Source organism: Sinocyclocheilus anshuiensis, unplaced genomic scaffold, assembly GCF_001515605.1.
Source record: "Sinocyclocheilus anshuiensis isolate Anshui unplaced genomic scaffold, SAMN03320099.WGS_v1.1 scaffold928, whole genome shotgun sequence".
In the NCBI taxonomy this organism is placed as follows: domain Eukaryota; kingdom Metazoa; phylum Chordata; class Actinopteri; order Cypriniformes; family Cyprinidae; genus Sinocyclocheilus; species Sinocyclocheilus anshuiensis.
The window spans coordinates 1,200,659-1,213,555 of NW_015552531.1; the positions used below are offsets into that span (position 1 = coordinate 1,200,659).

The 12,897-nt window shown below is 41.1% G+C and overlaps 1 protein-coding gene across 1 annotated transcript; it reads right to left on the bottom strand.

Annotated features, from left to right (window-relative positions):
• Positions 1 to 9,173: 9,173 nt before the first annotated feature.
• amer2 (APC membrane recruitment protein 2) lies at positions 9,174 to 11,966 on the bottom strand. Its single transcript, XM_016453932.1, has one exon. It carries the CDS (start codon positions 11,717 to 11,719, stop codon positions 9,755 to 9,757), a length of 1,965 nt encoding a protein of 654 aa, XP_016309418.1. The 5' UTR covers positions 11,720 to 11,966; the 3' UTR covers positions 9,174 to 9,754.
• Positions 11,967 to 12,897: the final 931 nt, after the last annotated feature.

Consider the following 12,897-nt stretch of genomic DNA (forward strand, 5'->3'; position numbering starts at 1 on the left):
TTAAAGATCATTATTTAAAAAACATATTCACAAATAAATTTTTATGTCACAAACACAACTTTGCCTGCTATTCATTTGTGAATCGCGTCCTGTACATTTGTAGATCGCTGCAGGCATTTGTGGATCTTGAAACATTTCTAGCTTCAAGACGCTGACAATCCACAAATGCTTGGACTCCACCCCACCGTCTACTCAAGCCAATCAGATAACAGCCACACTTCGCTGACCAATCATAGCATGGTCTCGCTATAACCAATCACGTTTACAGGATGCGATTTAAATTTTTTTGTAAATCTCTTTAAATTTGTTTGTGGATCATAATCTATTTATGTGGAATAATACAACAATTCTACCCCCATACTTTTCACCTACTTTTTTTTTGCAGACACTACAAATTTGTGGACATAAATACTCATTTAACATAGTTTCTGGTCTATTATATTGTACATTAGTATTCATGTTCCGAAACAGAGCTGTACTCGAAATGCATAGAGTTACATAATGTATCAGAATTAAATTATTAATTAATTTCTCAGCAAGCATCTCTTTAGAGACTTAAAGGGATAGTTCACCCAAAAATGCAAAATCTGTCATTAATTACTCACCCTCATCTCATGTCGTTCCAAACCCGTAAGACCGCCGTTCATCTTCGGAACACATATTAAGATATTTTGATGCATTCTGACAGCTCTCTGACCCTCCCATATTAAGGCTATCTATACGCTACTGTAGTCCTAAATTCACTTTTAGCGATAAATGCATTTAAAAGGTACATATTTCTGGGAAAACAAATACATATTGATGACTCATCTTGCACTCAAAGGTGTATATAAATTTTTCAATGTCCAATCAAAATGCTGTCTGGAATGAGAATGTCCCTCTCCCGATACCACCTAACTCTGACTAGCAATAACACGTAGCAAGTCATCATTCTGTGTTGTAATGAAAATGAAAGCCCAAAGTTTACTTCTTTTGTTTTAACACGAATATATACGGTCGAACACAACTTTTCAAAGTATACTTCGATTGATAGCATGCACTAACACAAGTGCTCGACACAAGCACACTAGAAAGTTTAGTCCTCATCCAGTGTCTGTGCTATTTCTCCCCAGAAGTTATGAGCGATAAAAATGCTGTTGTACTCATTTAAACTAGAGTTGAGAGTATGTGTTAACCCTCTCTCACAAGAGCTCATCATTGCGACATGATGATTAAACTTACATCACATGTAATGTACACATACGCCATATGCTTAAAAACCGACATATACTTTGGGCTTCCAAAAAGCTGTTTTAAAGAAAGGGGCAAACTCTTAGATACTTCCCTCATTAACTTCTTATTTCAAAAGGAAATATGCCAATACAAAAACTGCTCATCAAACCATTTCACAAGGTTTTTGTGGTCGGATACTTGAATCTTGCTAGTTGACATATTTATAGTTACTTGAATCATAAAAATTGAATGGCACAGACATTTAAAGGTACTTCTATTGCCTGCTTGAGTATTGGAGTTGGTTACCTCTACAGTAACGAAAGAACACATGCTATGCGTGTACAACAAAACCACACTCTTGCTAGCATTTGAATTTGCATTTGCATACTTATTTGACTATGTTTTTGGGCGTCAGGATGGACACTGACAGCTTTGTGAGCTCTTGAAATGACATCATTCCAGAGCCTCTGACTTTCACACAAATCATATTTAATCTAGCTTTTTTTAGTTAATGGAAGAAGGCACATTACGCTTTAGCGGGTGAAATTACAGGTTAGAGACTTGCGCTTGGTAATGACTCAATGTCACAGGTGTCACAGCTGCTGTTTTGTGACTGTCGTGTCTACTAACTTGAGGCAGTTCATCAGCAAGTGAACTTGACCTCAAGCTTTTGTGTGTTAGGCAGCCGTTTGAGGGGGTTGACTCAGTGGGGGAGGGTCTATGGTTAGTAAATGTATGTGTGGATGGAGTGTAATTTAGCCCCACCTTTGTTTTTGTGTGTGTGTGTCTTCATGGTGGTCCACATATATGGTGGGGGGCCCAGCTGGTGTCCAGCTGCAGTGTCAGACAAGCTTTTCCCTGTCCTGTTCTGTCCAGTCCTGTGTGGGACCATAGAGGCAATCATGGCCTAGAGTCGGACTTGTAACCCAAAGGTTACAAGGTCTGAGTCTCGGTACCGGCAGGGGTTGTAGGTGGGGGGAGTGAATGACCATTGCTCTCTTCCACCCTCAATACCACGACTGAGGTGAGACCCTTGAGCAAGGCACCGAACCCCCAACTGCTCCCTGGGCACCGCAGCAAAAATGGCTGCCCACTGCTCCGTGTGTGTGTTCACAGTGTGTGTGTGTGTGTGTGTTCACTACTCACTGCTGTGTGTGTGCGCTTGGATGGGTGAAATGCTGAGCACAAATTCTGAGTATGAGACACCATACTTGGCTACATGTCACGTCACTTTGATTGTGTTTGATTAGTGTCTGCTGAGTGGGTCTTTTCTGTAGAGAAAGTGATAAAAGTGAAAAACACACCTAGGCTGTGTCACACCACAAGCCAAAGTACAAAATTCAGATTTATGCTCAAATCCAATTTATTTGTGAGGTTATTCACATGACCTTTTAAATATGGCCCATATGGGACACTAGTCAGCTAAACAGACAGCTAAATTGATTTGCGTGTGGAAAACACCCTGTCCTTGTATGTTTAGAATTACAACCTCAGTACATTTTATAATATCATTTATGATCATTTTATGTTAAAATATTAAAGTATAAAATTGGACTCCCAATCTTAAAGCTGCCAGAATTAGAATTAACATTATATTTTCACTGTTCAAAGAAAGTGTCACAGTATCTGAGACCTAATGTGGAACAATATATAATATTATTATATTTTAAATATATTTTTTATTTATTGTGTATTATATATAGAAAGAGACACAGAGAGATCGACAAACATCGATACCGACTGAGGATGTGAAATTACCTGCGTCTGTTTTAGCTTTCATTCCCCGGGTCAAGTCATTAATTTGTCCACTGAGGAAAATGATATCTTTTGTCTAAGTGTCCTTTCAACTGTTATGTTTTTACATGACATGCGTCAGTGCTGGCCTCTGCATTGACATAAAGTTAAGCGTTAGCTTCAGCCGTTATAGCGCCACGTTGCTCGTCAATTGAGCTTGTATGGTGGTGTTTAAAATTCAAGTAATTTCAACAAGTTGGGACTTGGAATGGTTGACTCCTGGGTAGTCCTGGTAGTTCGGACTTGGAATGGTTGACTCAGAAGTGCGAATGTCTGTGTACAGAAGGACGCGCTCTTTCATTCTGCAAATAGATGCAACAACAGCGTACTTGATAACTCAGATAGTTTTGACATTAAGGGCTTACTCTGGTTATCCTCATTGTAATGTATATTCACAATATAATAAAAGTGTAGACTAAGTGTCTGCATGTTTCTTTCTTCTAAATAAGAGAGAAGATATCATCCAGTCAGATTCGAGGACCGTAACTAACTGTGTGTATATTTTTGCTGTCATATGTCACATATGAAGGAGAAAAAAATTATTTTACCAAACTGTATGAACATAAGAATAGGCTATAGATTATGATCCCTTCTAACTTTTGTTTCTTGAGATCAAGTGACCTTCGTGCCTCCATGTCAGTGGAAGTGATAAGAAACACAATGCTGACCAATCATGACTGAATTACTGTTCCATGGTTCATTTATATTCATTGAACCATGACAGGGATCCATTAGTGACACTAGGTTCTTTTGTCAAAGGAACATCACATTAATGTCTGCCTGTAAAGGGACGGTTCAGCACAAATAGGTTGGAGATTAATTGTTTTACTCTCTGTCTTTCCAGAACGAAGGATTTAACAATGTTAAGTTGACAGGGCAGATGAGGCTAATTGATAGCATATTGATCAGATGGATTTTTCAAAATGTCTCCTCCTCGGGAGGCTTTCCTCCTCAACTTCACGCTTGAGTTCAGACTGCACTTGAGTGACTGTGGTGTATATTAGCGTCTTACACCACAGACAAGCCATAATTCACAACACTTTTCACTTGCAAACTGTTGAAAAATGTCACTTTGTTCCTCTTGTTTCAGAGATGGGGGCTTAGACAGGATGAATTATACATGTAAAGTTTTTGATGTGTATTTATTATTGATGCTAATGGAAGCCTGGGAAGAAAAAATGGCTGTAAGGAAATGACATCATCCATTGGGTAGAGAATGCCAGAGTTAGTGTAAAAATGATGAAATATTAACAACACAGTCAAACAAAAAGTATTGTTTTTAAAGCATGAAACTAAAGAGTAACTAAAGGGTGTGATATTCTCATGAGGTTGCAGCAAATGAAAGAGTGCGAGTGTGAGAAATGAGATTTGAGTCTCCCAAGTGTGCGTGAATTTGCACAAACTCACATTGCAGCATTCTCACTCCAATCAGTGTCCTCAAAACTCTCCGTCAGCCGTGTGTACCCCCCGCCCCCCGGCCCCACCTCCACTTCTCATTGGATGACCTACTGAGGTTGCCATGGAGATTTGTGTAGTAGGGCAAGCGTGTGAAATGAAGGGTGCAGATTTTGAATGGCCAAACCCCCTGTGATATCATTCCATATGCATGCAAACACAGATTTCTGATCACGCAATCCTAGTATGTATGCAGTGATGCAGCCAAACCAACAAATCTTAGTTAGTTTCTTCTTCTTGTCTCTTTCTGGTGGCCCAGAGCATGATCTGATCTTTATTGAGAAGGTGATCTTTGCTGACCAAGATATGACCAATAGAAAACAAAACAATTTTGAACATTTTTTGTTTGTTTGTTTGTTTTAGATGTGTTTGTTGAGTGGTGCGATTTTAATTTAGCATGCTATATATAATTCGGGAAAAACGACCTGGATTCCCATACCTTGACAGCCAGTGATCACTATGCATTTATATTGTATGTAAAGGAGCAGCTTTAGTATATTCATAATCCTTTTGTGTGCCACAATTTTTTTTATAAAACATGAGGCTGAGTAGTTAAAAGCAAATAGTGTGACTCAATAGACGGGCCAAGTTTTGACATGTGAATGATTGAATTCAGCTACAGCATTAGGACAAACACTTTTTACCTACAGTAATCATTCAACTTATTAAAGATACAAATAATATTCTTTGGAAGAAACCACTTGGCTTGAAAATCAGGAATTTCCTCTGTGTTACAGACTTTTAGTAGGGAAACAGAACGGAAAAGGGGAGAAAGAGAGGAAGCAGAGAAAGCGAAAGATAATAGATGTCTCCGTATCAGGTTATCTGTCAACTAAAAGCAGTCAAACAGGAAAATCAGGGAGCGTTTCACCCACAGCACTTCAAGTACAAAACAAAAGTTCAGTCTTGGATAGCAGGCAAACCCTTGAGATGTTTTAAGCAACCGCTTCCAGTTTCCCCTGGAGATGAAGGAAAGTTTTTCTGAGAAAAGAGGGGCGTGAGTGAAACCGTCCATGGACTTTTAACTCGAGTTGTTCAAAGGAATGCTGCCCTATATGTCCTATGTTCCTCTGCCCAGAATGGAGGACTGTGTGGACCGAATTGGTTGTGCCCATTTGATCACAAAACTTGACCTTCTGAAAGGGTATTGGCAAGTGCCATTGACTGCTCGTGCATCTGAGATATCTGCCTTTGTGACCCCTGATAATTTGCTGCAATACTCTGTTATGGCCTTCGGGATGCGCAATGCTCCCGCGACGTTCCAAAGATTGATGCAACGAGTACTATCACGTGTCTGTTGTGCTGGGCAGGGGACTGGTGCTCACTCACCCCAACCAAATGTATGTTTACTTTTCCCTGTTACCCCCTTACCCTAGACCCTTACATCTGGGACGTAACACTACATTGTGTATTTCTGAATTATTTAGCTATTAGGATCATAGCAGCCCACAAATGTAGTGTAGTCAGATGGCTTTTTTCACCTCTTAGAGCCTTTGACATTTTGGGTTTACTTCAGACAATCCCCCACTCAGCCTTGAAATGGAGCACTCTTTCTCTCCCTCTCTTTCACTTGTTTGTATAAATGCACTCTTATGTATCTTCTCTTTGTTCACTGTAATAAAATTCAATACGATTCCACCCAAGCAAAGCCCCTTCTAAATAGACCTCTTGCTTACACTCACTCCATAATATTTTTTTGTCTTCACTTCCTCTCTTTCTCTTCTGCCTCTCTCTCAAACTAGCACATGCAAAACAAAAGCCGCAAGATACAGGATGTAAGCACATGGAAAAAGGAGATGCTGTAACTACACTTTTATGTGGGCAAAATCAACATGTACAGTAATTCACAGATACGTATGTCATTATATAATAGTAGATTTTTTTAACGATATGCCAAATGTATGGCCATTTTAGCCATAAAAATTTACATGTTTTTCTGTTTGTGATAAAAAAAAAAAGTGATAAAAAAAAATAATAATATATATATATATACACTACGATTAAAAAACAATCAAATATATGCATAATCGTTTCCACAAAAATATTAAGTTGCACAAATGTTTGTCAAAATTGACAATAATAGGAAATGTTTCTTGAGCACCATGCAGTTCAGCACTTTAGAATGATTTATGAAGGATCATGGGGCACACAAGACTGGAGTAATGGCTGCTGAAAAGCCAGCTTTGCCATCATAGCAAAAAATTACATTTTAAAATATAATATAGAAAATAGTTATTTTAAATTGCAATAATATATCAGAATATTGCCATTTTTATTATATTTTTGATCAAATAAGTGCAGCCATGGTGAGCATAAGAGACTGCCAAACACTTAGGGTATACCATGACCATGGTTGCTGAATTGCCACACTAATGATTCTGCCTCTGGCCCTAGTTTTGGAACAGATTCTGAGCTTATTAAACAGGCCCTCTAAGCCCCTGCGGGTGTCAAACCGAGGATAGAGCCCTGGGGTATCCCATCCGGCTCCCAGGTACGAGGAGAGCTAATGATAATATGAGCTCAGGGATCATCAGGTTAAGCCACCCCCTTCCATCAGCCACATGCTAATTGTCTGACTGAGCAGTGATACGCCAACACATCATGTCCCAATGGCCAGTAAGTAGCTTATTGTAGACCTGCTGTCTGAGCCAAGCATTTACAATATTTACAATGCATTTTGTAAACAGTGTTTTACCATGTTTTTAGGCATTCCACCATGGTAATACCACGGTATTCTTTGAAGCACACACACCAAAGAAAAGTGCGGTTAAAAAATTGTGGTTATATATTAATATAAAATATCATGGTATACCAAAGTACCATGACAATCGCTGTAGCATAGTAACATAGTAACACCAGTGTTTTTGTAAATAAACCACGTTTCTCTCCCTTTGACCCTGTTCTCTCTCTCTCATTCACAGAATCAGGTCTTTGAAAACTAGGCCATCCAACCATTAGTCACACATACACACTCACAGTCAGCTCTGCTTATGCATACAGCAGTAATGTCTAATTTTCTGCTACCACACACACACACAGAAAAAAACACTTTTTAAAGGGTAAATCCAGTTGACCCAATTACAGCACAGTCATGGCTAATGCTAACTAATTCTTTTTATGCATACAGCAGTAATGTCTAATTTTCTGCTACCACACACACACAGAAAAAAACACTTTTTAAAGGGTAAATCCAGTTGACCCAATTACAGCACAGTCATGGCTAATGCTAACTAATTCTTTAGAACATTGCAGTTAATAGCTCTGCACACAAACACAAACATACACACATTCCAGCAGTTTTCTCATGTGTATGGATGATATCAGAGGGTTATGGTGTTACATAAGGCTTTTACATAAGAAGCCACACTGCAGCAAGAGCTGCTCAGGAGTTAATGTTTTTTTTCGCTGCACCATTACTGTTGGGACTGCACCAAATCCCCCCTTCAGACACACATACACACACACACACACATCCATGTCTCCACTTGGCCTTAATGAACAAGCACTAAATCGAGCATAGCTCTTTCTTATCTGTATTCACTCCACACGCACTTCCTTCTTTCACCTCACTCTCCCAAAACCACATCAATAACAGATCCATGAGAATGGAAGCCCATAATTCTCCCCGATAACCCACAGTATACACCTCCCTTTGTCAGCCGGATTCACGCCGACAGCTGAACCCAAACCAGCTTTCTTCTATCTTCCTTATGGGTGGGATTTAAATCCCAGCAGACTGTTGCTGGCTGCAAAAAAAGACAACCGTGATGCCCTTTACGTCTCAGCGATTAAAACAGCTAACATGTAAGCTGCCCACATGGCCCTGTTATGTGTGTGGAAAATGATGCAGGCATTCACACTTGAATAGATGTCCACTTCCTGGATGTACACAGAGAGTTGTTTTATTTATTAAATAAAGAACAATTTAAATAAAGGGAGCATATAAAAGAAAGAAGGCATGTCATGGGCCTTCTCATGAGAAAAATGTTTTACAGTTTACACATAAAATGTCCTAGTGGTAAAGAAAAAAATAGTAAAAACCATATTACTGACTGGTGGATCAAGCCAAATACTGCAAAAAAAAAAAAAAAATTCTTAATCCCTATTTTTTCTTGTGAAAATTTTATTTTTATTTTTATTTATTTTTTTATAAAAGTCAATTTATGTTGCTTTAAGGTTATTTTGGTATTTTATACTGGAAAACTCGCCAAAAATACTGATTAAGATGACGATTTCTGCAGTAATTGCTCACTTGAAAACTCTTCCTATGGAAACCCAGTCCAAATCTTAGAGCCAAAGGGTGATAACATTTCCAGAAGAATGGTCACATGACGGAAGACAGTTAATTCATTATATATATGGGCTTCTCCATATCTCTCTCTCCTTTATTTATTGAGTAGTGAGCAGGCAAATTAAACAGACCTTTGTGTAGTATGATGTCATGCTACATTCAAAAATATCCAGTTCAGTATGTCCAGGTTAGCGGGAGTAGTACAAACCACTGTGAAAAAAGAGGATACTCACAATCCAGGGATTTATTTTTTGCAAGTTGTGTTTTCCAAAAGACAAAACAAGCAGTGCACACATATCCACAGTGAGGTCACAGGGAGTTCATTGTCCAATATAAAAGAGTAAGAAAATCGAAGATTCAGTAAAAAGAATGTTTTACTTTTCATCAGTATCAATAGGAAGTCACATTGTGTGATACGAAAGAGTGTCTTGAACAAAAGGCTGTTCCCTGATCCAGTTTAAATGTACAAGACTCCATGCAGCTTTATTTAGGAGTGTCTGAAGTGCTTGGTTTAATCTCACACAGTTCTCCAAATTCATTACATGTAAAATACTGGAGAGATAAAAGATTGCAGCTGCGTTTTACACATTGCTTGTGGGACGACAGTGCAAGACATTAGCACAGTTTCACTGATCCAATGGAAGGGAATGAGAAGCTTTTTGATATTAAACATTCTTCTTAGGATCAGCATTCTCACATTATTCTTCTTTGAAAGGCTGGTGTAAAAAAAAAAACTTCAAGATTACATTATTATGAATGTCATGTGTTACATATAGCAGTGCATTCTACAAAACTCTTAATTACATTAGGGTGTAATATGCGACATCACAAAAAAATCATTTAGAAAGATGTAAAAACACAGTAAAGATATAGTCCTCAGTAGATGGGTGAAATCAAATAATTGTAAGTTGATTGCTTTATATTAAAAAACATTGTGTTTTGGCCTAAAGCTCTTGTGATAGATTTGTATTGTCAGAAACATCTGATGGGCCTCCAAGCTCTCTACTTCCTGCTTTGTGAGGTGGGGGTGCTCTTGTTGCTGGAACGACGGACAGGAACCTTCGAGACAGGGATTCGAGTGCGTGGTGGGGCATCAGTCTTTTTAGGAGGGGTAGTTGAAGTGGGGCTAAGATTGGAAGACAGTGCACCTTGGCTGGAAGAATGGGAAGGTGGTGTTTGCCTCACACTAATAGGGATCTTGGAATCTCGAGGTAGGCTGGTGCTGCCTTTCATGGAACGGAATGAGGAAGTGGCGGAAGATGAGCATTTTGGGGAAGGCAAGTTAATTTTTAGATCACCTGCAGATTTTGTTGGTGAACTCATGTCATCATCAGAGCCAGCAGCACTAGGGCTGTCGGGATCGTAGAGGTCATAAAGTGCATCTCCAGAGCAGCTGTCCCTCAGCAAACCTTCCCGACGTAGGAAGGTGCTATCCTCATCCTCTGGGCCAGGTGTGGGAGAATCCCAGTAGCCTTCATCACTTGGTGGGGCATCCTGGAGTTCTTTATCGACAGGGGGAGGTGAGGGACGTGAGGGTTGCTGCTTTCCCATCTTGCTACCTCCACTCACAGGGATCTTACTGAGGCCAAGCGCCTTTACTTGAGTTGGCCTCTTCTCAAGGCGGGTTGGTGCATGATGCAAGACAGGCTCTGCACGTCGTAGGGCTGGGGAGTCTTCACCCTTCTGGGGCAACATATGCCATAGACCCTGCATGTCAGCATCATCAACCGCCTCTGGACTAGCCATCTCCTCCCCACCACCCATGTAGGCAACAACTCCACTACCTTGTGGCTTTTTAGGGGCTGCACGTGGTCTTTGGTGGGCTGGCATGTAGCAAGAAGCATGGATAGATGTAATGCTACTGACCTGAGGAGGAAGTGGAGGCTTGGCAGGAGAGCATCTCTCTGAAATTGTCCCCGCTCCACTTAATCTGTGACCCATGCATCCCCCGCTACTGCTACCGGTTCCACTGCTCGTGGCACTTCCCCCATTCCCAGAATCCTCTTCTGGATCAGCGATGATGTCACCACAGCCTGTTAAAGAATCAAAGCTTTTTAGTGAAGTAACATCAGTGAACATGAAACATAGGCGATCCACAGACTGCTCAGATTGTGGGTCAGCTGTGCTGTGCTCCATTGGAGGGGTCAAAGCGCAGGTCGGAATGGAGGACAGGTGTGTCGAACTGCTGTGTTTATCAGGTTGGAGCCCTTCTGTCTGGGCTCGGAGTGGAGAAGGAGCTGGAGACTCCTCAGTGACTGTATGTTGTTGTGAAAGGGGAGGACCACAGTTACCACACTCCTCTTCATTAGTACCCTGTAATTCCTGCATAGATGTTGCCTTCCATTTCTCAGCTTCCCCTGGGAGAGGAGGCTCCTCAAACAATTGCGTCAGGGGCTCAAGAGTTAGTGTCATGTCCTTCTCCGTTTTCACATTGCCGTAGCAAGAGGAAATGATTAGGTCTCCCTCCTTTACCTCCTTGCCCACCTCCAAGGAGTCCTCTTGAACCTGGGGCTTCCGCCGCCAACGCATGCTGCTGAACAGCCCCTTAAGTCCTCGTCCTCGTCGTGCCACCGTAGTAGTTCCATCTCCTGCACGGCTGCTGCTCCGGCGCAGTAAAGAGAAGAAGCTGAAAGACTTGGTGATGGAGCTGCGGAGGGGGGCAGTGGACACACCATCTGGCGTGCCGGCATGGAGCTGGTCGCTACTGGCAGATTCCTCTTTCCGGTGGCCATCAAGCTCTGAAGGAGTGTCCGTTATTAAGCCATCATGGGTTTTGCTCCTAACAAGCTCCAGCGTCTTGCCAGCGGCTTTACCGGTGGACTCCCCTTTGTTCTTGACAGAGAAGATGCTCGGCATGCTGCTGCCGGACTTACGCTTGCCGAACAGCTTGAAGGCGGCTTTGTTGAGCTTTCCTGTTGGCTGAGGATCACATGGAGGCGGTTCACTGCATTCGTTTTGAACCTCCATCTCTGCCACTATCTCTACTGCACCCTCTGTTTTTCTTTCTTTCTTCTTCTCCCTTTATTTTACCCTGTCTCTAACTGTTTCTTTCCTTTTCCTCTCCCTCGCCACTTCTATCCGCTGCCTTTGCTTGTTGGTGTTCTCCCTGCCTCGCTCTCTTTCTCTCACACTGGTGGCTGCGCCTGACAGTCTCTATGGTAACTGGGAGGGTTAAGCAGCTTTCGTCAGCACTGGAGGCGAGCCAGCACTTTTTCTCTCCGCCCCCACATCTCACCCCCTCTGTACACACAAACACACCCTCATCCCCCACACTGCAAACATCACATATACTTCTTCTCTTTCTTGTCTCAATTATTCCCTCTATCTCACTGAAGAGGCGTGATATGCATCTACATGCGGGCTGTAGAGAATGAGTGTATTGCTTTTTGACATCATGATTGTCGTCATGTGCATGTGAGTGCAACAGTGTACAAATATGTGTGCGTGTGTATACATAATAGACAGAAAGTTTTTGCATTCTTTACTCATGTTTTCATGGGGGTCATAATGGAATTAGTGTTGCATTATGAATTTGTTTTGAAAAGCAATCACATGTGGAACATTTCCAGAAATGCTACAACGATCAGGAATATTAGGGGAAATAAATGGAATGAGTACAAACCTCTCAGTATAAATGAAAATAAGCCACTGAAAATCCCCCTCAGATGAAAAGGCTCAAGAAAACATTTGAGTTGTGTGGTCGCTGTAGCGTCTGTACTTAGGATTTAAGCAAAAGCTGCTGATTGGAGAAATTACAAGTATGAAGACATGAGGCAGATTAAGATAAAACATTTCACTCACTTATAATGAATGCATTCACAACACACACTTGAAGCGGTTTAGAGAAATGGCTGATGAAATTTAAATGAGATTAGATCAGTTCACGCTGGTGGTCCTCACCTGCTTCGGGCCGTCTGGGGTGGTTGATTATATTCAAAGTACCCCTCAATAACACACAGTCCATCTGCCCCCAGCATATGGGCCCAGGGGGACTCCTGTTACCACACTCCACCACTGTTACACAACACCAATTAGTTTGTCCAATTGTGCGCAATAGTAGCTAAACAACTGAAAGCTTTTGGGTTTTCTTTTTTTAGAGGTTGAAATATACACATCAGGGGTGACATTTGGTGAGAAACATTATA

Coding starts and splice junctions, on each gene's coding strand:
- amer2 (XM_016453932.1), bottom strand. CDS start 11,719: ATGGAGGTTCAAAACGAATGCAGTGAACCGCCTCCATGTGATCCTCAG.